At 53.8% G+C, this 26,716-nt stretch overlaps 1 protein-coding gene across 1 annotated transcript in view; it reads left to right on the top strand.

Annotated features, from left to right (window-relative positions):
* GNA12 (G protein subunit alpha 12) overlaps positions 1-26,710 on the top strand; it is a 108,639-nt gene extending 81,929 nt beyond the window's left edge. The window contains exons 4-5 of the mRNA XM_049639130.1: positions 23,316-23,366; positions 24,657-26,710. Of these exons, the coding sequence (XP_049495087.1) occupies positions 23,316-23,366; positions 24,657-25,226 (621 nt within the window). The 3' untranslated portion in view covers positions 25,227-26,710. The remainder of the gene's footprint in view (positions 1-23,315; positions 23,367-24,656) is intronic.
* The last annotated feature ends 6 nt before the right edge of the window (positions 26,711-26,716 follow it).

Genomic DNA, 26,716 nt, shown 5'->3' on the forward strand with positions numbered 1-26,716 from the left:
GAAACTTAGCTCCAGATGGGCTCCAGGCCTACCCTAACCCTAAGACTCAGGACTGTACAACCCTTAGAAGAAAGCCGGGGGAAAAGCTTCATGACCCCGGACTTGGCGATGATTTTGTGACTAGGACCCTGAAAGCATACAGGAAGAGAACTACATCCTTGTCATCAGAGGACCCACGGCCAAGAGAATGAAAAGGCAGCCTGTGGAATGGGAGAAAATGTTTGCAAGTCCTGTATCCGATGAGGAGTTCTATCCCGAATGTGGTTTTTAAACACTCCTATAGGGGCGCCTGGGTGGCTCAGTCGGTTGAGCGTCCGAGTTCAGCCCAGGTCACGATCTCGCGGTCCGTGGGTTCGAGCCCCACGTCGGGCTCTGGGCTGATGGCTCGGAGCCTGGAGCCTGCTTCCGATTCTGTGTCTCCCTCTCTCTCTGCCCCTCCCCCATTCGTGCTCTGTCTCTCTGTCTCAAAAATAAATAAACGTAAAAAAAAAAATTTTTTTTTTAAATAAAAAAAAATAAACACTCCTACAACTCAGCAACAAGAAAATCACCCTGTTGAAAAAAGGACAAAGGATCCAAATAAATCTGGCTCCCAAGATGATACACGAAAGCGGTCAACACTGTGGGAAAAGGTGCTCAGCATCGGTAATGCTCACAGACCTAGAAATCAGAACCACGTGGAGATACCCCCTCGCACCTCGCAGGATGGCCGCTGTCACAAAGCCAGCCGACAACACGTGTGGGCGAGGACGCGAAGAAATGGAGACCTGGTGCCCTGTTGGAGGTTGTAAAACAGCGCAGCTGCTACCGGAAAAGAGGCGCCTCAGAAAACGTAAACAACTAGCACGGGATCCAGCGATCTCCACTTAAGTGGAAGAGAGCCGAGCCCTGGGGCACAGACAGGTGCTCGCACACACGTGTTCACGGCTGCGTGGTCCCCAGTAGCCAAGAGGTGGAGACCGCCCAGTGCCCACAGACGGATGGATAAATAAACGTGCTGTCTGCACACAGCGGAGTAGGACTCCGCCTTCAAAAGGAAGGAATCGCCGTCCCCACGCTACAGCACGGGTGAGCCCTGAAGACATTACGTCAGGTCAGGTAAGCCGGGCACAGAGACCAGTGTGGTGTAACTACACTTACGTGCGGTGTCTCAGGTGGCTTCATCAAGCCAGAAAGTGGGATCGTGCTCCCTGGGGGGCCGGGCAGCGGCTGTGTAATAGTTCAACTTGCACATTTTCAAGATGAAAAAATTCTGGAGATCGTTTCATGACTGTGTGACTACACTTAACCCTGCTGAACTGTACCCTTAAAAATCTTTGCGATGGTAAATTTTTCACAATTATAAAAAAAAAAGTAGGTGCGTGTGGTAGTCAGAGCGAACAATACTTTGCAGGGGAGACACACAGGATACGGGCCTGCCTGCTGGTTGTCGCTGATTTTCCCCACCTTTAATTGAATCTTTGGGTCCCAACATTCACAAGTGAGTTCTCAGATTTAGAGGGTCCCCACTACCCCCTGCCCATTCATTCGACAGAACCTCCTCTTGTTGACCAAATTGTGACTCTCCCCTTACCTTCAACAAAAGTGATGATAAACGTCAAGGGTGAAAATCTGGGGGAAAGTTAGTTGGGGTCCCGGGGGTTGTGCGCCCTTTCCCTTCAGGAAGGGTCCTCATTTTCCTCAGGATACAGATGGTTATTTTGTATACAGAATGCAGTAGGCCCGCCTCAACACTTTGTGCACCCAGCCCCAGCAGAGGCATTTGTTTTTTTAAGTTGATTTACTCTTGAGAGATGGAGACAGAGCATGAGCAGGGGAGGGGCAGAGAGAGAGGGAGACACAGAATCCGAAGGAGGCTCCAGGCTCCGAGCCGTCGGCACAGAGCCCGACGCGGGGCTCGAACCCACGAACCGCGAGATCACGACCTGAGCCGAAGCCGGATGCTCGACCGACTGAGTCCCCCAGGCGCCCCAACAGAAGCATTTTAAATAACGAATGCTTCCTTAAGTCTCCAAGGCCTTCTTGCGCTAAGAGGATCGAGAAGAGCAAGTCCAGCTGAAATTAATCTCTGCATTCCCTTCAGGATCCCCTGGCACATGCTGGGGGGACCGGAGGCCCTCCAGACGCTGCGTAGCACCCAGCTGGGGCGAAAACTGCTGGGGGGGGGGGGGCCAGTATTCAGCTCCCTCCGCTTGCAGAGAATCCTGGAAATGCAGACCTGTTCTGGTGCAGCCCCGGCTCGGAGGAGGACCGTGGCCTTGATTAAACCAGCCGCTTGGCGCTGGGTTAGAAATGGTTTTGGTTTCTTTCCCTCTGCTAAGAATATTAGAATTGAAGTCTTATGAATGTTTTTAAGTTAAGATTTTAGCAAAATATTTGAATGAGAGGAAACACTGTAGCATTAAGTCAAGTGAAAGTATGATTGTGGATCCTTAAGCTGTGGTAGAGGAAATAATTAATTTATATGTTAGAAACAAAGTAACCCTTGCTACCCAGAGGAGACCTAGAGAAGCCTGGATTCTGAGGACAAGCTGAGCTCCACCTTGGTTCGGAGGTTTCAAATAATTGAACAGATACGCTTCACACAGAATCTCGACCGAAAGCTGGTCAGCTGATCCCCAGGAACAGAAGACGCACATCTCCGTGAATACTAAACCGGAGGAGATCCTGGCGCAGCAGCCTCCGGAGACTTCTAGAAAAGGCACAGAGCCCTGCACTCCTCCCAGGGCATCTTTGTAGGACCGTTGAGTATGCGTACGCAGACGCGATGTGTTCTATGGGGAGTCCCTGAGGCAGCCCTTCTGCAGAGGGGGCACCGTCCCCCCTTCATATCCGTGAAGGAATTTCTCGACACCTCCGAGTAGGCATCTGCTGGGCCGGCTTTTTCAAGTCTTGTCACCCACCGTCCTCGGGTAGTATCTGTGCCGTCTTCTTCACAAGTGCGAAGCGTCTCCCATTATGAGCTTTTTAAACTCCTGTTTTCAGATCATTTCCAACTTGTAGAAAAGTCTCGGGAGGCGTTGCGAGAACTGCAGTCGGCCTGGCCAGGGCTCCTTTGCCGAACAGGTCCCTCCCTTCACCTCTCCCCCTCCCTGCCCTGCCTTCTTTCTCACTCTTTGTCATACGTTTGTTTTCTGAATGCTTTTTTTCTTTTTTTTAATCCTTCCCATCTCTCTACCTCAACCTTGTAAGACACACGCGTCCTGATATAGCTCCAGCAGGTGCCGCAACGTTTTTAGTGAATTATAAAGCTAATGATTTGCCCCCTTCTTCCATAAGGACATGTGGTAAAGAGGGCTTTTTCCCCCCAATACCTAAAAGAGGATAGACTTTTAGCCTCACATGAGAAAGGATTTTGGTGGTAAATAATGAGAAGGACGTGCAAACCACACAGCTCGCCTGGCAGTGCGTGTCCACGCCCGTCCTGCACGAGGATGGCTTGTGGTTGGCTCCCCCCCCCCCGCCCCCACCGCCCCGGCGCTCCTCAGTGAGGTGGGTGCTATTGGAGACGATGCACTTTGCAAATGAACCCCCAGATGAGAAGCTACACCGAACCAAAAAACTGGCTTCTGCCTTGCTTTTCTAGGGGCTTCTAAGAGGCCAGAACTCTCTATCAGCACGGGGAGCCCGCAGTGTCCCCGAGCTCCTCCCACCTGCTGTCCCTGTGTGCCCGGCTCAGACGAGGGCCGGGCGTGGCCCTGTGAGGGGAACTTGCCGAAGCCTGTAGGGTTATTAACTTGGGATCCTTTTAATTGGTACCCGGGGTCTGCTGAACTTCCTGCTGCTGTTTTGTTAAATGATGGTGGTTTAATAAAGATGAAAACAGCCCCATAACCAGCTATAATTGGAGCTTTACCCGCCGTGAAAATTCTGAGCGTCTGAAACAGCTCCTGAAATAGACCTGAACTACTTAGGAGTTATTAAATGGAGATGATTAATTCTCAGTGTGAGCAACACAGGAGCATTCTTGAGTAAATAACTTGGTTTTATGGAAACTTTTTTCTCTCGGGGCAGCTTCTTCTAAGCGGTACTTTTCGGTGACTTGTAGTGAATTCGCCAAGTTGCGCGGTGGCCACCACGAACCAGTTTTAGGGCCCTCCCGTCGTCCCAGTAAGGCCCCTCGTGCCCGTGCGTGCCCAACCCCAGTCCTCGGCCCCAGGCAGCCCCTCTTCCTCCTCCTGCTTCTGTAGGTTTTCCGGTTATTTCCTAGAAATGGAATCACGCAGTACGTGGCCTTGGTGTCTGGCTTCTTTCATTCCACAGGAAGCGTCTGAGGTTCACTCGCACTGCAGTCTGGGCCAGCACTGTCTTCACTTTCATCACTGCCTAGTGTTCTGTGGATGAACCACGTCTTGTCTCCTCACCCATCGTGTGATGAGCATTTGGGCAATTTTCGCCCGTTGGGCTGTTAAGCGTGGTGCTGCTGTGGACGTTGTTTTGCAGCTTTTTAAAAGAAAACCGGTGTGAAAGGTGCCTACAAGAGAACTGAAGTTTGCTCTTTGGATGTGATTTTTTTTTCATTTTTTTTAATGTTTATTTATTTTTGAGAGAGGCGGAGTGTGGGGAGGGGAGGGGCAGAGAGAGAGGGAGACACAGAATCGGAAGCAGGCTCCGGGCTCCCAGCTGTCAGCACGGAGCCCGACCAGGGGCTCAAACTCCTGAACAGTGAGATCATGACCTGAGCCGAAGTCGAAAGCTCAACTGCCTGAGCCACCCAGGCGCCCCTGGATGTGATTTTTTACAATAAGCAGTATTTAATTTTTTTCCCCCTTCTTATCTGACCGTAGGTAAGAATTCAGGATCTCTTGAAGAGGGTGAATTTGATGATCCTTTGAGTGAGAGCAAGGTGTGAGTTAGCCTTTCCAAGGAAACCCAGTGGAACGCGGGATCAGCAGCAGAGAACCAGACAGACAAGTTTCCCCTTAAGGCCTCCCCGCCCCCCACCCCTGCCGGCCGCCAATGCTCACCTCAGCCTCCACTCAGGCTGATCACCAGGAACAGCTTTTTGGTTTGGAGCAGGGGATTCCCTACGGTCATTTTTTTTTTTTTTTTAGTACATCTTTTTTTCTTTAATAAATCTATATTTTGTCTTCTCAGTGAATGTTCCTAAAAGGAACTTCGTGTACTAGTTCCAGTGCAGAATGTGATAAAATATGTGTGAAGCGAGATTTGGTGAAATATCCCTACAATTCCCTCTTTTATTTACTGGGTTTAAAAACATGTTTTTGGAACTGTCAAGCAAAATTCTCCGTTTGAGGTGGAAAACATGTTGCTTGGAGAAGCACTTTATTGACACCTTTCAAATGTCCCCTTTGTCCAGGAGGCGCTCAGGCTGTGGGTGGCTTACGTTTCCCCTGGCCCTGTTCCTGAGCAAACCCCCGTTGTTGTTCTAAGGAGGTCCCCCAAAAGTAGCCTGAATTGGGGTTTATGCGCATCCGTGGGCGTTCCGTGAAGAGAACGCTCTGGTAGGTGGCACTTGGCTGGTGAGGTCCCAGTTCTCGCCCTGGTTCTTGAAGGCACAGCTAGTTCACAGCCTATATTCCACCGCAGAGGAAAAAAAAGGGAATCGATCAGAACCTTTAGTTACCGACTGAGGTCTGATCTCTGTATTGCTTAGCAGATCAGTTTCACAAAAGTAATTACATAAACTTTCATCTTTTGCCTTGACCTGAATGTTTTACAGATCGTTTTGACAGGCTCTTTTTGTTTTGATTTATCTCCCTTAGTGACAAACCAGAAACAAAAGAAAGATCATTTCGCTCAGCCTGGTGTGTTTTACAAGGTCATCTTTTCTTTTAAGGTAGAGCTCCCTCTCCTCTCTCTCTCTCTCTCCCTCCCTCTCCCTCCCTCTCCCTCCCTCTCCCTCCCTCTCTCTCAAGGTTTACTAACGTGATTTTTTTTTTAAGTTAAATTTAAGAGCAGTTAGTGAGGGTTCCAGAATTTTAAGTACTGTGGCACAATCCAATAGTAAATAAGACACCAGTGGTTGCCATTTCCAGAATATTCTTTATGGTGCTTATCTGGAAAATGTAAATCTTCGTATGGCTGTCTCCAGGTATTTCAGACTTCGGAATACTTCCTGTTTGTTTTCAGCTAGCTTTATTTATTTATTTATTTATTTATTTATTTATTTTAACTTTTTTGAGAGAGAGAGTGAGACAGAGCACGAGTCGGGGAGGGGCAGAGACAGAGGGAGACACAGAACCGGAAACAGGCTCCAGGCTCCGAGCTTGTCAGCACAGGGCCCAACACGGGGCTCAAACCCATGAACCATGAGATCACGACCTGAGTCGAAGTCGGATGCTTAACCGACTGAGCCACCCAGGCGCCCCGAGCCAGCTTTAGATCATAGGGCCATGCAGAGTCGAAAATCAAGTTCACACACGGGTGTCAGAACTCCATCCCGGCGGACAGAACTGCACTGTGGCCAGGGTGAGGGAGTTCGGGGAGCTTTTCCAGGCGAAGCATTGACTCAGACGGCTGGCACGGCCGAGGGAAGAAACCCTTGGTGGGCTCCCTGTGCCGGAGCCCGGCCCGGTCCCTGCCAGATGCAGTGCGTGCCGACGTGCCTGCCGCAGCCAAGGAATTCCATCCGGGTCTCCCCCAGCTCGGCTCTCGCGCTGTGGGGCGTCCGTTCCTCCGGGGAATTACCTTTGGCATTTCTGCCACGCTGTGTTGTGTTGGGCTTTTGGTGGTGGAGGTGGGGCCTCGTGAAATCCTGCAAATGTTGTCAGCGGAGACTTTTCCAGCGATTCTGGAAGGAGAGAGGGTTTCGGAGGCGGTGGTCCGTCTCCTCAGAGCTGTCTGGTCTCTCATGGGACAGGGTCAGAGTTCGTGTGGAGCGTGGGTGCCGAGTCAGTGCTCCAGCGGCCCCAGAGCCCCCGGACCCCAGGCCTACGGGGCCTGGCGGCCCGGGCCTAACGCACAAGGGCCCTTTATGAGGAGCCAGATCCCTGGCTCGCCGGCCCGAGCGTCTGGGGCGTCCCTGCCTTTGGCCTCCTGCCCTGCTTCCCTCTCCTCCGGGCCAGCCCCGGCTCTGGTTGGCTCCACGAGCAGAGCCGGCCTTTCGCTCGGAGAGCCAAGCTGGAGCACGGCCGATGAGTCAGGCTTTGGCAGGAGGAAGGCTGCTTTTGAGCACTCCTCTTTCCCTTTTGTTGAGCCCGAGGCGGGCTTTGTTGAGCCGAGGGGGTGGGGAGGCCGGCAAACATCCCGCCGAAGGGCACCCTGACCCCTTGGCCCCGGCTCCCCTCCGCCATCCAGGGGGAGGCGGTTGGCCTCAGAGTGCTGCCCGGTCCAGATGGTCTGTCCCCTCGTCGTCTGGCTGCTCTGAGCCCTGTCTCCTTGACAGTCAGGTCATATGACGAATGAGACTACTGTCCTTGTTCCGATTTTTTAATTTCATTTTTCGCAAGCACGTTGGGACTTAACTCTTAAATACAGAGCTTGGCTCGCGGTCTCTGGTCAGGGCCCTGCGTGTGGCTTAAGAGCTCGGCCTTCTGAGCTGAGCGGCGGTTTCGACCGCTTGGGCAAGTGAACCTGTGAGCTTTGGTTTCTTCCAGCAGGAGAATGGGGACAACTGCGTTTGCATTAAGTGAGATAATGCGCGGCAAGCGAGTGGCGCAGCGCCTGGCACCGCAGGGCCGGTTCGGTGCCGTCATCCGGCCGAGGGAGCAGCCTCTGTGAGCCGGCCGCACACCCCACTTGTGATCCTCCATCCGGCGCCGGTGGGGCACCTGGCCGGGCGCCTGCTCGGCCCGTCTGACTCCTCCTGGAAATGAAACCTGTCAGCCTCCTCAGCCCCAGAGCCAGAGCTTTTGGCGTCTTGGGTCGGTATTGGGGGCACGTTCACAGATTTCTCCGCCTGCCAAGCCCCGCGCGAGGGGACTGACGGGAGAGGCGGCCCTTGGGGGGCGGGACGGGGCTCGGGCCGTGGTCAGCTCCGCCGTGGCCGGACTGCTGGGCAGCCGGACGGGCCGCCTTGGTCCGGGCTCTGGCGTTTGTCGGTATGACTGGTGGGGAAACGCGGCTGGGAGCAGGGTCGGAGGCAGCGCTGTCCCGAGATCGGAAGGCGCGTGCGAAGGTGTGAATGCGAAACATGTACCGGCTGTGTGTCCGCCTTGTATCACAACAACGCTGATCGTCTTTTTGTTTCCCAGTAGCCCGTGCTGGTAGCTGTTCCTGAGATCGGTTTTCTGTTTGTTTTTTATCACATTCAAGTGTGTGTGTGTGTGTGTGTGTGCGCGCGTGTGCGCGCGTGTGTGTACACACATACATGACAGGACAATCACTAGTTGCCAAACTGCAAATCAAGTGAAGATACACTGAGTGTCGGGTGAGAGGCTGGTTTTGGAAGCAAGTCCGCTGTGGAGCGGGTGTTGTTTCTGTCCGTAGAGATCACCTGGGTTAGCCGGTACTGGTTCCGGAAGAGGATGCGGGCCGCTCCAGTGGCTGCAGGGGAGCTCTTGCCACGCGGCCTGGGTCACGCCGGCTTACAAGCGCTGCCTGCGTTTTCCCTCTGTAGTCCCTCAGATCCTGTCCCAGATTCTGTCCGACATCCTTAGGACCGTGTGTGGCCAGAGGCCTGGCTTCAGGGAGACCACAGCTCCCGTTTGAGGGCCTGCTCTGTGTGCGTCTGACCCGGCCTGGAGACGGCTCCGGGTCAGGTTCTGGTCCCGAGTGGAGGGGACGTCCCGTCAGCTCAGGTGCACACAGGCTTTCTCCGAAGGACCCCGACCTGAGGTCCAGGTGGCAGAGGGAGCCGATCGGTGAGGTGCGTGGCTCCGTTTAAAGGTTCTTGTTTTGGGCCCAAAACAACAAGCTGCCCCCAGATGAGTCACGGACCGTGGGGGACTGACGGGGCCACCCTTGTCCCGACCGTGAGGCCAGACTGTGCTGGGGCGAGGAAGAGTCCGGTCAGAGGGGTGCCGTCCCCCTTCCCCAAAAACCTCTGTGTGCAGGATCCCCCCCCTCCGGGGAGTGGACCGCTGATCCAGGTCAGGCCCTCCGTGCTACGAAGCAAGCCTCTGGTGGCTTCAGAGAGCCTTGCGGGCCCCACCAGCACAGGCTGTCCCTGGAGGCAAGACTGGAAGTGGAGGGAGCTAAACTTAGCTCCCTGGATGAGCTGCTGGGGCGGTGTGAGGAGGGGCGAGGGGTGTGGGGGAGGCTTAAAGGGACAGCCACGGGCTTGTGTGACGTGCAAGGACGGGCCTGCGCCAGCTCCGTCACCAGCTCCAGTGTGGCATCCGGCATCGGGGGAACTTAGCTGGTCTAGCACGTGGCGCTATGTGTGCCTGGGGGTCCTGCATGCAGTGGGGTGGGGGGAAGGTGGCCACGGGTGCATTGAGGCGGGGGGCGTGCCCAAAGGTACTGAGCACCTTGGGGGCTGTGGTGCATTGGGGGGGCGGGGCCCCAGGGGTCCTGTGTGCAGAGGGGGGGCTGTGGGTGCATTGCCGGGGGGCGGGGCCCCAGGGGTCCTGCGTGCCGGGTTGGGCGGGGGGCTGTGCCCAGCAGTGAGGAGAACGTGGTCTGGGCGGTTGGAAGGGCACCGTGGGCTCTGGCATGCTCACCCCCTGGGTCCAGAGAGCAGCAGCATTGACGGCCCAGAGGGGAAGGGGGCTGAGCGCCACCTGGGTGTTCCAGGGCTGACGCGGGCACAGAAGGAACATGTGACATGGGCCCACAGGTACATCGCTACGTAGAAGTGAGCCTGCGTAACTGGTTTGGCAAAAGCGATCTCTCTCCCACTTGGAAGTCCTCGATAATTCACCATTTTCTACCTATCTAGTCCTCTCTCAACCTCTCCCACCTGTTCCCCGGACAGGGGTGGAAGGGAAGGACAGGGCGCACGGTCGTCCAGCACTAACAGACGCCTCTCTGTTCGACTCCAGTTCCCCAGCCTTCAGGTGCTAGGTGTTCCTCTGCTTTGTTGAGTGTTTGTGTCGTTTTTTTGTGTTCGTAGCCCCGGGACCAGGCTGCCAGCGGCAGGGAGCAGCCTCCATCCCGGGCTCTGAAAGCCAGGCCGGCAGGGCCGGTGCCACGTGCGGGGTGTGCACTTCCCGAACTAGAGGCCGCCGGCCGTGAGCGTGGTCCGTACCGCCTTCGCTGTGTCTCTGTCCCAGTCCTGTACCTGCGCAGGAAACATGGACACACGGTCAACAGTAGTAGGGGACGCATCTGCACACACCCCCACCGTGCAGATCAAGAGCATCAGCGGCGGGGCGCGTCCGACTTCGGCTCGGGTCATGATCTCACGGTTCCTGGGTTGGAGCCCCACGTCGGGCTCTGTGCTGGCAGCTCAGGGCCTGGAGCTGCTTCGGATTCTGTGTCTCCCTCTCTCTCTGCTCCTCCTGTGCTCACACTCTGTCTTTCTCAGTCTCTCAAAAATGAATAAATGCTGAAAAAGAATTTTTAAAAAAGCGGGGGGCATCAGTGGTAATGTGTCACCCACTGTCGGCTCTCCTGCTCCCGGATACACCCCCCGCCCAGCCGTAGCCGCCCTTCTGATGTCGGCTAACGTTCTTTTTATTTGTAGTTTTACCACCCATGTATCCCTGAGCCGTTCTTTGCCTCAGTTTTATCCGTAAAGTGGGGATGACCGTAATACGGGCCTCAAGCATCATTTTGAGGATTAACTGAGTTAATGTGTGTAAAGCACTTAGATCCGCACGGGGCACCTAGTAAACTTTGTATGCGTGTTAGCTACTGTAACTGTTGTTGTGTTTAATTTTTCCAGTTTTTAAACATCATGTAAGTCAAGAATAGTGTAAATATTGTACTGCCGCTTGTTTTTTTCATTCACCGATTTATTTTGTGATTCATCGTATTGATGCACATGGTAATGGTTCCCTCTTGTTCATTCTCCTGTGCGGTTCCAGAATATGCTGCCATTTATTTATCCGGTGAAGTCAGGGTTGACTGGGTTTTTCCAGCCTCGGCTTTGATGATCCTGCCGCCAGGAGCATTCTGGCTCACGTTCAGTGTCCTCTCGGGCAGTGCTTCCCCAAGTGTGGTCTGGGGATCCCTGAGGTCCTGTCGAGGGCTCCTCAAGACCGACACTGTTTTCAGAATAAGACTGAGACGCCATTTGCCTTTTGCACTGTTATTTACTCGAGAGCGGACACTGGAGTTTTCCAGAGGCCACATGGTGTGTGATGATATCATCGTTCTGGTGGCTGCCTAGATACATGCCTGTTATAACTGTATTTCTAAATTACTTCAGTTCTCTAATACGGTAAATATTGATAGTTTGGGAGGTGTTGTGTGCCGGGGAGAGGCTTCCCTGGTTTTATTTGAGTAAGGCAGTGAAAGCACAGGGGCTTTCCGTAACGAACCTGAAGAAACAGACTCTGACTCATCCCCTTTGTTGTGAGTTAGCTAATGACTAACGCCATAGCAGGAGATTTTTCAGACACTCACTGGGTTTTTAGTCCTGTATTATGTGACTCGAGCAGCTCCGTTATAAGGAGGAGGAAGAATTCCTTATTATCTGCCATTCTGATGCGGGGGCAAGTTTTTCTAGACAGGTCCTCGACAGCAAACTCAAGCCAGCAATCCGCTGAGTTATCAGAGGAAATAATGCCTAGGCTAGCACTAGAAGGGTCTGCTTTGAAAAAATGGTATCTGGGGCACCTGGGAGGCTCAGTCGGTTAAGCATCCAACTTCAGCTCAGGTCACAGTCTCACAGTTAGTGAGTTCAAGCCCCACATCGGGCTCTCCACTGTCAGTGCAGAGCCCGCTTCAGATCCTCTGCCCCTCCCCTGCTCTCTCCCTCTCTCAAAAATAGACATTAAAAAAAAAGAAAAAAATCCGTATCTTCATTCACCAACAAACATTTGGTACCTAAGGGTCAAGACGCTATTGGAGCTGAGGACACACAGTGAAGGTGGCCTTTTCTTCCGCGGTGAACGGTTGTGTTGCAGGTACCTGGTACAACGGAGGAAGTTAAAGCAACCACACAAATGTGCTGTCTCACAGCAGGGGCAGGTCAGGAGTCCTGGTGTCTGGACCTCACTGGGTCATCTGCTCTCAGGATCTCATCAGGCTGAGATCAAGGTGTCGGTGGGCCTGTGGTCTCACCTAATGTCCCTTGCCAGCTGCCTGTCATTGGCAGAGTTCATTTCCTTGCAGTTGTGTGACAGAGATCTCCGTTGTTTTGTGGGTTTCTGGCCAGCTTCCAGGGGCTGCCCTAGGTTCCTTGCCATGGGGCCCCTCCTCTTACAACATGACGCTTCTTTGAAAAGGCTCACCAGATTAGGTCAGGCCCACCCCGGATCATCTATCTCTCTTGATCGGCTCAGAGTAGCCCAGTCAAGGTGTGCTGTCTCTTGCTCTCCACGGGCCCCTCCCGTGCTCCAGAGACGGAGATTGTACACGGACACAAGTCACTGAGGCCCATCTTCAAATCCTGCCAGCACAGACCTCTTTTCCTAACCCCAGATTACAAAGATTTTCACCTGTGTTTTTTTCAAGTCTGTGGTTTTAGTTTTAGCTTTCACATTTAGGTCTCTGGACACCCTTTAATTTTCGTGTATGATATGGGTAAGGGTCTATGTCCCTTTTGTCCCCCGTACAGATCACCAGTGTCTCCGGCACCATTTTTTGAAACAATGCCCGTTTCTCCATCTTGATTTGCCTTGACAACTGTCAAAATGCACTTGGCCGTCTCTGTGAGGTCCTGCGCCCAGACTCTGGTTTCTGCTCAGTTGTCTGCCTTTTCTCGCACCAATCCCCTCTTTCAAAGAAAGTCTGGAAATCAGGCATCGAAAAAATGCTTTCCTTTTATAAAATCGATTTATTCGAGGTCACTTTTTAAAACTGTTTTTAAAATGAGCTTGTTATTTTCTACCAAAAAAAAAAAAAAAAAAAAAAGGCTGCTGGGACTTTGGTTGGCATTATACGGCATCCGTAGGTCAATCTGGGGAGAACTGGCATCTTAACATTATTGAGGCTCCTAAAATTGATGAACATGGCACATCTCTCCAATTATGTAGGTTCTTTTGTCCTGGTGCTCTGCGTTTTCCAAAGAAGAGGTTTTAAACATTTTTATAAAAGTCTGTTTCATGGGGCACCTGGGTGGCTCAGTGAGTTCAGCGTCCAACTTTGGCTCAGATCGTGATCTCGCAGTTCGTGAGTTCAAGCCCCACGTCGGGCTCACTTCTATCACCCTGTCATTGCAGAGCCCACTTTGGATCCTCTGTCCCCCTCACTCTGCCCCTCCCCCACTTTTCTTTTCCCCAAAAAAAGTAAATATTTGAAAAATAATGAACGTCTGTTTCAGCTATTGGAATAAGGCAGGAAATATAAGAAAGAATAGGGGCATATAAGTCAGAAAAGTTCCTATTGGCAGGTGACATATAAAATGCAAAGGAACCGAAACAGAGGGGGGCGCCTGGGTGGCTCAGTCGGTTAAGCCTCCGACTTCAGCTCAGGTCACGATTTCGCGGTCTGTGAGTTCAAGCCCCGAGTCGGGCTCTGGGCTGACGGCTCAGAGCCTGGAGCCTGCTTCCGATTCTGTGTCTCCCTCTCTCTCTGCCCCTCCCCCGTTCATGCTCTGTCTCTCTCTGTCTCAAAAATAAATAAACGTTAAAAAAAAAATTTTTTTTAAATGTAAAGGAACCCACCCAAAAAGTCACAGAACTAAGTAAATTAAGCAAGTCGACAGGATACAAGCTCAATAAATACAAAAGTCAATTTTATTTCTGTATACTAGCAATGAACACAGGCAAACAAATGTGCCATTACTGTTAACAATTGCTCACAAAAAAAGGGGGAAATACTTTCATGTAAATTTAGCATAACGTAGATGGGATGGGACTTGTATGATTAAAAATGACAGGACGCTCATTAAAAAATCAGAGGGTCTGAACAGATGGAGAGTTGGTTTGAGCTCCTGGATTAGGAGGCTCAACATAGAACAGTGTGAGTTCTCCCCAAATGTATATACAGGTTTCTGTTCCTACTAAACACAGAGTTCCTGCTAAAATGTCAGCCAGACCTTTTGTAAATATAAATATGATCCTTCCAAAATTTGGAGAGGCACAAGAATAGCCCAAACCATTTAGAAAATGAAGAATAAAGTACAAGTTATCAGTGTCTCATGTCAAGACCTTAGATGCAGCCGCATTAATCAAGACAGTGATATCGACAGAGGGACAGACACAGGTCAGTGGGACAGACCCAGAGGTTAGCTCCGCACAAGTATGCAGAGATGCAAAACCGGTTCAGTAAAGGAAGGCCAGCCTTCCACGTATGCTGCTGAAGCAATTGGATAGCCGTAGACTGGAAAAGAAAGAAAAAGAACCATGACCTGAATCTCACAACCTTACGTACAACTTAGACCGGCATGTAGATTTAAATGAGAGATATAGAATTTTGAGAAGGTGACATGATAGAAACTCTGGGACCTAAGGCTGGATGAAGTATTCTTAGATAAGACCCCAAAAGCAAAACCCATAAAAGAAAAAAATCATTTTTGAAAAAACGTCAATTTTGACTTCATCAAAATTAAAACTTGCTCTGCAAAAGACCCTCTTAAGAGGCCGCAGACAGAAAATATTTGCCAACCACACATCTATCAAAGGACTCATCTCAAAAAAACATAAAGAATTCTTGAGACTCAATGGTAATAAAACAGTCCAACTAGAAAATGGGCAAAAGATCTGAAGAGATTTCCCCCAAGAGGATGTGCACATGGCAGGTAAGTACATGGGAGGTGGTCGACATCACTGGCCATTGGGTCTTTGCAGATTAAGGGAAACGCAAAACCACGTTGAGATACATGTTAGAAGTTAGCAAAGAAGACCAGCGGCCACCGGTGCCCGGGCGGCTCAGTCTTCAACTCTTGATCTCAGCTCAGATCTTGATCTTGGGGTCATGAGTTCAAGCCCTGTGTTGGGTTTGAAGCCTACTTTTAAAAAAAGGAAAGGAAAGAAAGGAAAACACAGCACCCATAGCAAAGGCTGGCCAGGATACAGAGAAGCCAGGTCCCCTCCGCATGGCCGGCAGGAATGTGGATGATGCTGCTGTCCTGGATTATAGTCTGGGAGTTTCTTCTGAACACTAAATTTGTACTTAACCATGTGACCCAGCAATCTCACTCCTGAGCACTTACCCAGAGAAATGGAAACTGTCCACACAGAACCTGTTCATGAATGTTGACGGCAGGTTTCCTTTGGGGGAACTTTTTTTATAATAAATTCAGGTGCTTTTTGGTTTTTTTTAAGTAAATATAGGTTTGTTCAGATTTTCACTGTTAGTAAATTAAATCTTTAAAACATTTTGTCCATTTCTTCTAAGAAATCCAGTTTGGTAGCATCAAGTTGTTCAGAATGTCCTCTCCATATTTTTTTAACGTCTGTAGGATCCATAGTGTGACTCCTCTTTAATTGCTGGTACTAGCAATTTCCCTTTTTCTTGCTGGATCACTCTGGCTAGGACGTTACCCATTTCGTTGGCCTTTCTGAAGACACTTTTGGCCCTGTTAATTTTTTTGTTGTTTGTCCATTTTCTGTTTCGGTGATATGCGGTCTTTATTTCCTTCCCTCTACTCACCTGGGGTTTTCTTTACTCTTCCTTTTTAGGCCCTTTGAGAAGGAACTTCAGTCAATGATTTTGGATCCATTTTCTTTTCTAATATAAACATTTATTTTTAAATTTTAATTGCAGTACAGTGAAAGTGTTGTATTTCACATATACAATGTAGTGATTCAATACGTATCATACATACATTGCTGACATAGGCATTTAGAGCTACAGATTTCTTCCCTAGATAATACATTAAATACATCCCAAAATATTTTTTAAAAAAATTTTTTAACTTCATTTATTTATTGTGAGAGAGAGAGAGCAAGCCAGGAGAAGGGCAGAGAGATTGGGGAGACAGAGAATCCCAGCAGGCTCTACACTGTCAGCATGGAACCTGATGTGGGGCTTGAACTGACAAACCATGAGATCGTGACCTGAGCTGAAACCAAGACTCGGATGCTTAACCGACTGAGCCACCCGGGCACCGCCGAAAATATTTTCTAATGTGCTTTGTGATTTCCTTTTGGTACTTCCATTTGATCCATGGAGTTTCCATCTCCCTGCTTAAATTTCCCATATGTTCTTTCACGTCGTCTACTTTTTCCATCAGAGTGCTTAGCATATTAATCATAATTGTTTTAAATTCCTGATGTGTTAATCGCAGACCCTCTGCCACATCTGAGTCTGGCTCCAGGGCTTGCTCAGTCTCTTCAGACTGTGATTTTTGCCTTTTATAGAGCGAACATTGTCATTTTCCGTTGAAAGCTGGATGCATTGCTGGCTCCAGCCACGTTCCTGTCCCTCATATTCACCTGCCTCTCCAGATTGGGGGGCAGCAACCCTTGAACATCCAGTCTCGTGTGGCTCTAAAAAGAGTCGTTGGTTTTCAGCTTGTTCAGCTTGTGTGGGGACTGGAGTGACAACTTGCAGGTTCCTTAAGTGCCAGAGCAGGAGGGTGTGACTCTGCATCTGGAACCTCTAAGAACTGGCCAAGCCCCCCCCCCCCCTCCTCCCCCCTCTGCCCCCCCACCTGCCCCTCCCTCACCCCATGGTGTGCGTGCTTTCTCGTATGGAGAAAAAGAAGATCTAAAATCATGCCCTGGTTTCTTTCTAGCTCATTTTTCTGTGGTGGTCCCTGTGACACAAATGAAGGATTAGATCTGTCGTTTCCAAGGCTGGGTCTGTAACCCGTGCTACTCAGCTTCCAGAACCGTTTGAGGAATGAGCCTGACAGCTGTTCATTATGCACAGACCGCCTTGGATCCCACACAAGATCACAGTGAGGTGCGGCGGCTGCAGTTAAACACCTGGAAAACAAGTGTCCTGACGATGGGGAACCTTCTTACCTTTGCTGATACAGGTGCAAACCGTGCAGCCGCTGAGGAACACACTTGGGTGATTGCTCAAAAAATTAAACACATGGGGCGCCTGGGTGGCCTAGTCGGTTAAGCGTCCGACTTCGGCTCAGGTCATGATCTCACGGTCCGTGGGTTCGGAGCCTGGAGCCTGCTTCGGATTCTGTGTCTCCCTCTCTCTCTGCCCCTCCCCTGCTCGCATTCTGTCTCTCTGTCTGTCTGTCTCTCTCTCTCTCTCTCTCTCTCTCTCTCTCTCTTAAAAATAAATAAGCATTTAAAAAATTTTTAAAAAATTAAACATAGTTGCCATGTGACCCAGAAACTCCACCGCTAGGTGGAATGTCTGCCCCAAAGGACCAGAGACCGGCATTCGAATGGAAACTTGTACGAGAACGGTCACAGCAGCAGCCAGACGCTGGAAGCAGCCCAGATGCCCATCAGCTGACCAGCAGATAAACACTGTGAGGGTCCACGCAGGGGGGCGCTATCCAGCCGTAGAAAGGAACAGAGTGCTCACCCCGCCATGACGGTGAAACACGATGCCCAGTGGAGTAGGTCAGACCGTTGCTGCGAAATACCCCAGATTGGCAAACCCAGAGAGACAGAGAGCTGATGGGTGGTTGTCCGGGAGTGGGGGGTAACCGCTGGTGGGCGCGATTGCCTTTGGGGGTGATGACAGTGTTTTCCAACAAGGTAGAGGTGGTGGTTGTATGTCACCTTGAACGTGCTACATGCCACCGTGTTACGTATGCTTTATTTTTTAAAGATTTTATTACATTTATTTAAGTAATCTCTACAGCCAGTGTGGGGCTTGAACTCACGACCCTGACATCAAGAGTCACGTGCTCTACCGACTGAACCACCCAGGCGCCCCTATATACACTTTAAAGTGGTTAGTTTTCTGTTACGTTACTTTTACCTGAGCTGAAGAAAAAGACAAATCTCAGAGGGGCCTGGCATATTAGAGCGCCACCCTGGGCCTTTCCCTGGGGCCTTAGTCACAGCTGGGAAGGAGCAGCTGTCCCCAGGAACCGGGGTGAGGGACTCAGAGCCTGGATATGGGACGCCAGCCTTGGCACGGCCGGGTGGCCGAGCAGGACCGCCAGCGTGGGCGCGCCTTGGGCCGGCTTCCCATGCACCTGCTCGTGCTGGGGCAGAAGGGCGAGGCCGCCGGAGTCCAGGGGCCCTGCCCGCACCCGACATACTGTTAGGCTCATGTGTCTTAGTTTGGTTTCCATTCTGAGGGGTGGATTTCTTAAATAAATTTCGTTTTTAATTATGTAAGATCTCCACATGGTTCCAAAGCCAGAATGCATTGAGACGTCCCGCTCCTGCCCTGTTCCCCCCTCCCCGTACCTCATCGTTTCTATCTGTTGCTGGTTTCTCTTGCTACGTTTCCTTTTTTAAATATGAGCAAATAGTCAGTGTTTCAATTTCCGCACCATTCCTCACACGCAAGGAGACACATCGTACTTGGTGTCTTGCACCTCTTCTCACCAGCCGTGGACCACCTTCCACCCCCCACAGCCGTGTCCGACCCCCTGTGGAGGTCGCCTGCGTTACCCGACCAGCCTCCTGTCCGTGGACGTTTGCGGTCTTCCCAGGCTTTCGATGCTGTGCCAGCGCCACGGTGAATCTTTTCCCTGATACAGTAGGATCATAAATTAGCAACAGACAGGTCCTAGGCACCCAGATTAAAATGGGAGAACCTCTGTTTTGACGACGCGTAGGAATATGGGGTTTTATCTTTGTCCAGAATGCTCTCACGGCTGTGAGATCATTTACTCTCACAAGACCCCGGTAAAGCGTCACAGGCATTCAACTTAGTTAGCAAAGCCGGAATTCAAGATGACGTTTCCTTTGGGGAATTCATGTTTTTTTTAAGTATTTGTAAAAACCCTCTATTCACACATGTTGTTTGGTCAGCATCTCTATTAAGCCAAAGTTAAGACTTAAATTGGATATTTGTTAAGTAATGGAAATGAAAATCTGACCCTTGAAATAACTTGTTGTTTTTAACATACAGCAGTTTTAAAATTTGTCCTTGTAATCTGGAGGCACCTGGGTGGCTCAGTAGGTTAAGTGTCCGACTCTTGATCTCGACTAAGGTCACGATCTTGTGGTTCACGAGGTCGAGCCCCACATCAGGCTCTGTGCTGACCGTGTTGAACCTGCCTGGGAATTTCTCTCCCCCTCTCTGCCCCTCCCCTGCTCACTCACTTTCTCTGAAAAATAGACATTAAAAAAAATTGTGTCTTTGTAATTTGTTATGTTTAAATGAGTAAACTAATCTCCAGGTCGTCTGGCTCACCGTTGTCAAGTCCTGGATCTCCCAGCACAGTCGATCCCCTGTTAGAACCTAAAAACCAGCTTCCCTGGTTCCGGAACTATAGGAGGGGCTTACGAGCGCCCAGACAGGATTTCAGACTAAAAAGCCACTGGCCCCAAGTGAAGATCTGTGTTTTTCTTCCTCCACCCACCTCACACCTCCTTTGTCCTTTCTCACGCCCCAGCCCCAGGGAACCCCCTCCACGCACTCACCTCCACCTCAGGAAGTACCTCCAGTGGAAGGGTGTGGGTCACGTTGCTGGCAGAGAAACAGGTGTGACCAGTCAACCTGGAATACTGATCTTGTGTTGAAAGAGCTGAGTCCGTTCTCTGGAGATCTTGACTTAGCCGATTGAGGCGGGTGGGGCCAGCCGACGTCCGCCGACGGGGACCGCCAGAGCGCGGGCAGGCAGGGGTGCAGGAGGCTGGGTCTGGGTCTGATGATGCCAAGAGAAGCTTTGAGGCAGTGGTGAGCCCGCTACATGGGATTCTCGTGCGGCCGGTGTGGGTGATGGGTGCTCCCAGGGAAGACGGTGCAGGAGACCGTCCATCTGCCGAAAATGATCCTTCTCTCTGCGAGGGTGACGCGCCCAGGCCTGCGCACTTTTCCGGCCACATCCGCCTGTCTGCGGCGCGGATGCGAGTGTCCCAGCGCGGTTCCTTGACACTGATCGCCCCCTCTGCCCGCTCGATCACCAGCACCGCCCCCCAGACTCGTCCAGCGGCTGCTAATAAAAGTGCACATTTCGGGGCGCCCGGGTGGTTCGGTTGGTTGAGCGTCCACCTCTCGACTTTGGCTCAGGTGGTGATCCCAGGGTTGTGGGATGCAGCCCCGAGTTGGGCTCTGTGCTGAGTGTGGAGCCGCCTGGGGATTGTCTCTCCCTCCCTTGCCCCTCTCCCCTGCTCATACTCTGTCCCTCCCTCTGCCCCTCTCCCCTGCTCATACTCTCTCTCCCTCTGCCCCTCTCCCCTGCTCATACTCCCTCCTTCTGCGCCTCTCCCCTGCTCATACTCTCTCCCTCCCTCTGCTCCTCTCCCCTGCTCATACTCTCTCTCTCTCTTCCCTGCTCATTCTCTCTCGCTCTCTCTGTGAGATTTAAAAAAAACTTTTTTAATGCACATTTTGCTGGGAGTTGGGTCAGGAAGGCAGGCTGATGTCAGGTGTATGCCTGGTTGCCTCTGAGCACAACTAATTTATGTTGTTGTATCGAATCCGTGAATCCGTGCCGTCACTAACGAAGGGACTCAGATTTGCAGACCACGAAGAGTTACGGAAAGCCCGTAAGTTGTCGTGTTCTTTTCTTGCCTGACCGTGTCACTGCAGCGGCCGTCGAGAGGACCCCAGCACCGTTTTGCCTCGCGTGATGCTCTCTTTTTGTAAAGGCATCGTCTGTGCCCGTCTAGGCTTTGGTAGCAAGTATACGTAGCCTTGGGTCTGTGAGAAATAATCCAGAGGCTGGAAAGCCCAAGATCAAGGCACCAGCAGATTCGGTATGTGGGGAGATCCCCCCCCCCCCCCGGTTCGTGGACGGCATCTTCTCATGTGTCCCCACAAGGCAGGAGCATGTGCTCCAGGGGCTCCACCCTGACCACGCACCGGGACCAACGCACCCACGAAACCCCACCGCCCGACACCTTGACACTGGGGCGTAGATTTCTGCATACGAATGGTGGGGTGGGGGGCACGGTCTGAGGTTCTGAGCGGCTAAGTCCACGGTAGCACCTCCGCTCCCACCGCGTGCCGCTTCTCCGAAGGCCTGACTGCTTCCCCACAGTGTTGGAAATCTGTCAGAATTTAAACCTGGGCGTCTTCCTGAGCTGGTGCTCTGGGAGCCGCGAGGCCCGTGCAGACGACTGTTCTGTGGCCTGCGTGTCGAGTCCCGTGGCGCACACGTCAGTCTCTGTCGGTAAAACCCCGGGGTCCACACCTGGGCTCCCGCTCAGCCTGGCGGAGTGGCTCCTTGCCGGTTCGAACGAGCCGATTCTCCCGTTCCCTGCTGGCCTCTCGGCCCCCGACAGAGCTCTGTGGACCCTCCAGCCCCCACTGAGACGAGGCGGGTCCAGCTGACCCCGACTCCCCCTCTCGCATGCGGCCCTCCCCCGAAAGCGTGCGGGTGCCCGACCCTGCGGAGCGGCAGAGCCCCAGATACACCTTGCGTCTTGGAAGGAGTAGGAGGAGGGAGGCACGCGGCAGAGGGAGAAGCGGTGATGGTCCGCGTCCCTTAACGTTGGAGTGCAGGCGGGGTGGCCCTGAGTTCAAGCTCACGGGCGATTTCTCCACCTGGACGTGGGAGACACACCTTCTCAGGTTTTAAATATACTGACCCATTCTTGTGTCCCCTGGGGCCTCTTCCTTTCCCTCCTGTGCCGTCGGGCTGATCACCTATGTCCCAGGGTCTCCCCAGGACATTTGTTGTGCTGCGACGACAGGATGTTGGCCGGGACGTCTGCATTGCCGTGACCCTCTGCCCAACCACCCCGGGACCCCCGCTCCCGGTGCAAAGTCACGGTGGCAGGCAGGTGCAGACACGGTCCTGAGTCTTCATAGGCTCTCCTTGCACCTTCGGCAACCCTGAGTCGGGGGGCAGCGGGGGTAAGACCCACGGGTTTGGGGTGAACGAAGGAGCGGTCATGAATCAGGTGGGTTTGCGGTCTGTGGCCGCGGCCCCTTCACTGACCAGCTGCTTCCCGTCCCGCAGGGGAGGCGGCGGGATGTGCGGACCGGCCACCCCACACTGCGGTGACAGCTGTCCCCACACCCAGGCTGGAGTCGACGGGGGACAGAGGCCTGAGGCCGGGGTGTCGGGGAGTGAGTCTCCTTCCTGGAGCTCAAGGTGTATATGTCCCTAGAGCAGAGAGCAGACTGCGGTCCGGCCGCACCCTAACCTGAGGAGGAAAACTGCGAATGCTGACCCTAACCTGTGTGCTGTGTGTAACGCGTGCTCCCGTCCCCTTACAGCACTCACTCTTCTGCATTCTCCGAGAGGCCGCTGCTGTGCAACGGGAAGGCTGGTTCCCCCTAAAGGAAACTGAGTCCTCGGTGCCCTCCCTGGGGAGACAGTGGGGAGAGGCTCAGATCAGGAGCTGGCTGCTCCTGTCATTTTCGTCTTCTTTCTTTTCTCTCTTCCATAAAGTCACAGGCTCAAGCCGTGGTGCCAGCCTTTCTGGTGGTCTTTCCTGGATCGGCCACCTGCTGCGTGGGTGTGGCCATCCGCTTTCACACGCCTCTGCAGAACGTAGGCTGAGCTGGGCTTCCCCAGGTGACCCTCCCCGGGCCCGTGTGAGGGAGCGTGTGTGACCCAGCACCGTCCTGGTGGCCTGTCCACCGTGGGGAGGCTGTAGCCGAAGCCCATGGAAAGCCATGCCCCTCGAGTGTATGGGATGTGATGCGTTTCCTACATCCCGCTTCCTGGGGGAAAACTGCCCTTCCTCTGCTCGGCACGGCCTCTAAACACTTCTGAAACAGAGCATGGGAGGCCCCAGGGTGTGCCGGGAGCTGGAGAACGGTGTCCGTCTGTCTGCGCTGGCCTCCGGTCCGCAGCACGTCCAGGGGAGTGAAGGGGTCCCCGCTCCTCCACGGACATCCAGACTGAAGGTCCTCCTCATCCTAGGTTGTGCGTCAGGTCGTAAGAGCATGGCGAGTAGCAGTGGAGTTTTAGGCCTCTTTCCGGAAGCTGGAAAGCATTTTGTGCCGCACCTGTTCTCTTCAAGAGTCACCCTGTCTGAAGACGTCTGGGGCGCCTCAGGCCACCTCTGTCAGCACAGACTGCTCCCGGGAACTTAGGCTCTGGCTCTGGAGCATCCAGTGTTCGCCTGTGGCAAGGAAGGGGTTGGCTGGTCAGAGGGGCCAGCACGCCGCCCGTCCCCAGAGTCCCGCGGGAGTGATTTGAAAACAGTCTGAATTTGAATGTTGGGGTCTCGGTGAGAGAAACCGCAATTTAAGTTCAGTTGTGTTTTGAATGTGTGTAAACACGCCCGTGCACTCGGGGTCTCTCCGCCTTCCTATTCGTACAGGGGAAGTAACGCTCATGTGACTCTGTCTTGACCGTCTAGTTGCCAAATCGGGGTTCGCAACCGTGCTGACTCGTGTGTGTTCTTCCTCCGCGACAGGGTGAATCCGTGAAGTACTTTCTGGATAACTTGGACCGGATCGGCCAGCTGGTGAGTACAGTCCCCACCCGAGAACCTGCGACCCAGAGTTGGGGAGCACGTGGTGAGCCCCGTGACGAGCGGGACTGCCGGGCTCTTAGATCCGCGCTCGGTGTCAGGGCCGACGGCCAGCGAGAGCGTGGCAGTGAGCACTCCCCCTGCCGGTGGAGGACACGCTCACGTTCCCGCCTGCGGACCGTGCTCCCTGCTAGATTTCTGTAAGAAATCCTTCGCTCTGCTCGCCACAAGGGGCGTGGCAGTTCTTCAGTAAAACGGAGGGTTTCCTTTAACTTTTTATCAGGGGAGCCTCAGACGTACATAAACACAAATCGTGCGATGCGCCCCCAGGCCCCCGCACCTCCCAGGAAGCCATCTCATCGGAATAGGGCTCCGGAAGTCCTAACCACAGTGCCGCCACTGCTCCCAAGGCATTGGCAGCGTTCCGTAATCTCAGCCGATGGCCCGTGAGCGCTGAGACCTGCCCGGGTGTCGTCGTGTGTTCCCGTGGGCGCCGCTTGCTTTAGCGGTTTGAGTCCGCGTCCTCATAAGGCCCGTCCTTCACAGGAGGGCCACGTCACTCCAGTGTCTGTGAAGGTTTCTCCCTCGTCTTTCCTTGTCGCCGTTTATTTGTGAGGTCGTTGGATCGTTCCTCCTGCGGCTGCCCCACGTGCGGCTTTGCTGTCCCCTCCCGGCGATGCTACCGAAGACGCCCCTCTGTCCCCCGCACCCCGTGAGCCGGTCTCCGGACTGAGAGGCCTCGGCGGCCCTGTTTGGTCTCTGGCCGGGCCGCCGCCTCAGTGCTTGTGCGGTCGCTGGAGGGTTCAGCGGTGCCGCATTGCGGTGACCGGAGAGTCACCGTGCTTGCTAAAGACTTCCGAGAATAACATATTAAATATATCGCGGGCGAGATCTGAACAGCATCGCGAAACCTAGATTAAATCGGTTGGCGGTAAGGTCTGGGAACGCGTACGCTCTGGAAGTCAGCAGTCGGAAGGTGGTTGTGGGGCAGAAACCGAAGCCGCCGCGGTCGGTTTCCCGTGGGCACGAGCACGGGGGGGATTGTCGGCTGCAGCTGACGGGGAGGATTCCGGTCACCTGCCTCGGGCCGGGAGCCTCCGCTCACGGGAGACAAGCCGCTTGATGCCTTCGCTTCCCTTGCCGTGGCCAACGTTGATCCTACCGCCGAAAGTCACTCTGGTGCCTGGTTCAAGTTCTCACGGAAGTCCCTGGGGCTCTTCTGGCCCTCGGGTCCTCGCGTTCTGTCTCTCCTGCTAAACCTCTCCCTTCTCCCGTGTTTTACAGAATTACTTTCCCAGCAAGCAGGACATCCTGCTGGCGCGGAAAGCCACCAAGGGCATTGTGGAACACGACTTTGTCATTAAAAAAATCCCTTTTAAGATGGTGGACGTGGGCGGCCAGAGGTCCCAGCGCCAGAAGTGGTTCCAGTGCTTCGACGGCATCACGTCCATCCTGTTCATGGTGTCGTCCAGCGAGTACGACCAGGTGCTCATGGAGGACAGGCGCACCAACCGGCTGCTGGAGGCCATGAGCATCTTCGAGACCATAGTCAACAACAAACTCTTCTTCAACGTCTCCATAATCCTTTTCCTCAACAAGACGGACCTCCTGGTGGAGAAGGTCAAGACCGTCAGCATCAAGAAGCACTTCCCGGACTTCAAGGGCGACCCCCACAGGCTGGAGGACGTCCAGCGCTACCTGGTCCAGTGCTTCGACCGCAAGAGACGCAACCGCACCAAGCCCCTGTTTCACCACTTCACCACCGCCATAGACACGGAGAACATCCGCTTTGTGTTTCACGCCGTGAAGGACACCATCCTGCAGGAGAACCTGAAGGACATCATGCTGCAGTGAGCGAGGGCGCCCCCCGCCCCCCGCCGCCTTCCGCCGCCGCCTCCGCGGCCACCGGCCAGACCTCCCTGGGCCCGGGGTGGGCCTCCCGGATCTGTGCCGCCGCGCCCGCCACGCCGCCGCGCTCCAGGCCCGGGGCCACGGACACTCGGACGTTAGCTGCTGAAGCCGGGGCGTAGTCAAACTACTGAGAATCCAGGGGTCACTCTGCCCTCGGTTCCTGACACCCGGTAACACCGCTCCCTCCCTCTCCACAGAAGCCGTATTCCCGTCCTGACGCGGTTCCACGAGGCCTCTGTGCGTGTGCGCGGGGAGGGGGTGGGGCGAGCACACGCCGCGCACGCTCGGGAACGACCAGGACACAAACCGGCCGGCCTCGCAGGTGGCTCTTCTCTCTCCCCCGCCGGTCTTCCGCGAGAGACGCTAACCCGAGAGCTTTGCCCGACGGCGGTTTGCGGGACATCGGGGGTCTCCGCGCCCCCTCCTAGAGCGAGCACGTTGCCTTTTAAAACCCCGGTGCCGGCTCGAGGGACCCTGGTCCAGGCACCCTAGCTGAGGCCGGGGGCCCCGCGTTGGAGGGTGGGAGCGGGCTCGCCTTAACGCCACACGGCCGGTGCTGCTGATCCGCCCCGCCCTGCTCTGCCCGTGACCTCTGTCCTCCGGTCACCTTCCGATACCTGCACGCGGCCGCTCCCGGGCTCCCTTCCCTCGGAAGGTGGGAGGGCGCTCCCTGCTCCCCTCGGGACTCCTGAACACCGGTAGGATTCCTGGAGGAGCCTGCGCGAACGCCACGGCTGCCTGGTGAGTCCACCTGCTGACCTTTCAGGAAGCCCAGACTCTGGAGCCGGAGTCCGAGTTTCTGCCAACTGCTGCCACCTCGATGCCTTTGGGCCGGGACCTGCTCCCGGCTCCGCTCGGACCTTCGCGCTCACCAGGGTCTCCTCGTCGATGTGCACATGTCACAAGTGATCACTACCGGACGTGGCTCTCTTCCGGGAGAAGCCAGGGAGGTCTGTCCAGGCCCGCGAGCTTGGACATGGCAGATCTCCTCCCCCCCCCCCCCCCCCCGCCGTGCCCCTACCCACTCACCTTTGCACCAGTGTCTCCCGCTGGCTGTCAGATACACTGCGTCCCAAGCTGGTCCCGCTGTGCGTTCCTCTGATAGAAACGTCTGGTGTGTCAGGACTTTTCCTAGTATTTAGAAGGAAACAGGAAGCTTCCTCTGACTGGCACCAGACGGTCACTGTGGCTGAGTAGCACCCGTGAGGCCCCCGTCCCGGGGCTGCCCTGCTCCCGATGCTGTGTCCCTTTTGCGTCAATCCTGGCTCGTTTCCGGCGATCTTGTGGCCTGTGCTGACCCAGGAGGAAGGACAGCAGGACCTGCTCCTGACTCGTCCTTGTCATCAGTGTTCTCAGTGAGGAGACCACGGGAAACTCCCTCTGTCTCTCTCCCCCTCTCCCTCCCTCTCCCTCCCTCTCCCTCTCCCTCCCTC

The sequence above is a fragment of the Panthera uncia genome, chromosome E3, assembly GCF_023721935.1.
Source record: "Panthera uncia isolate 11264 chromosome E3, Puncia_PCG_1.0, whole genome shotgun sequence".
In the NCBI taxonomy this organism is placed as follows: Eukaryota; Metazoa; Chordata; class Mammalia; order Carnivora; family Felidae; genus Panthera; species Panthera uncia.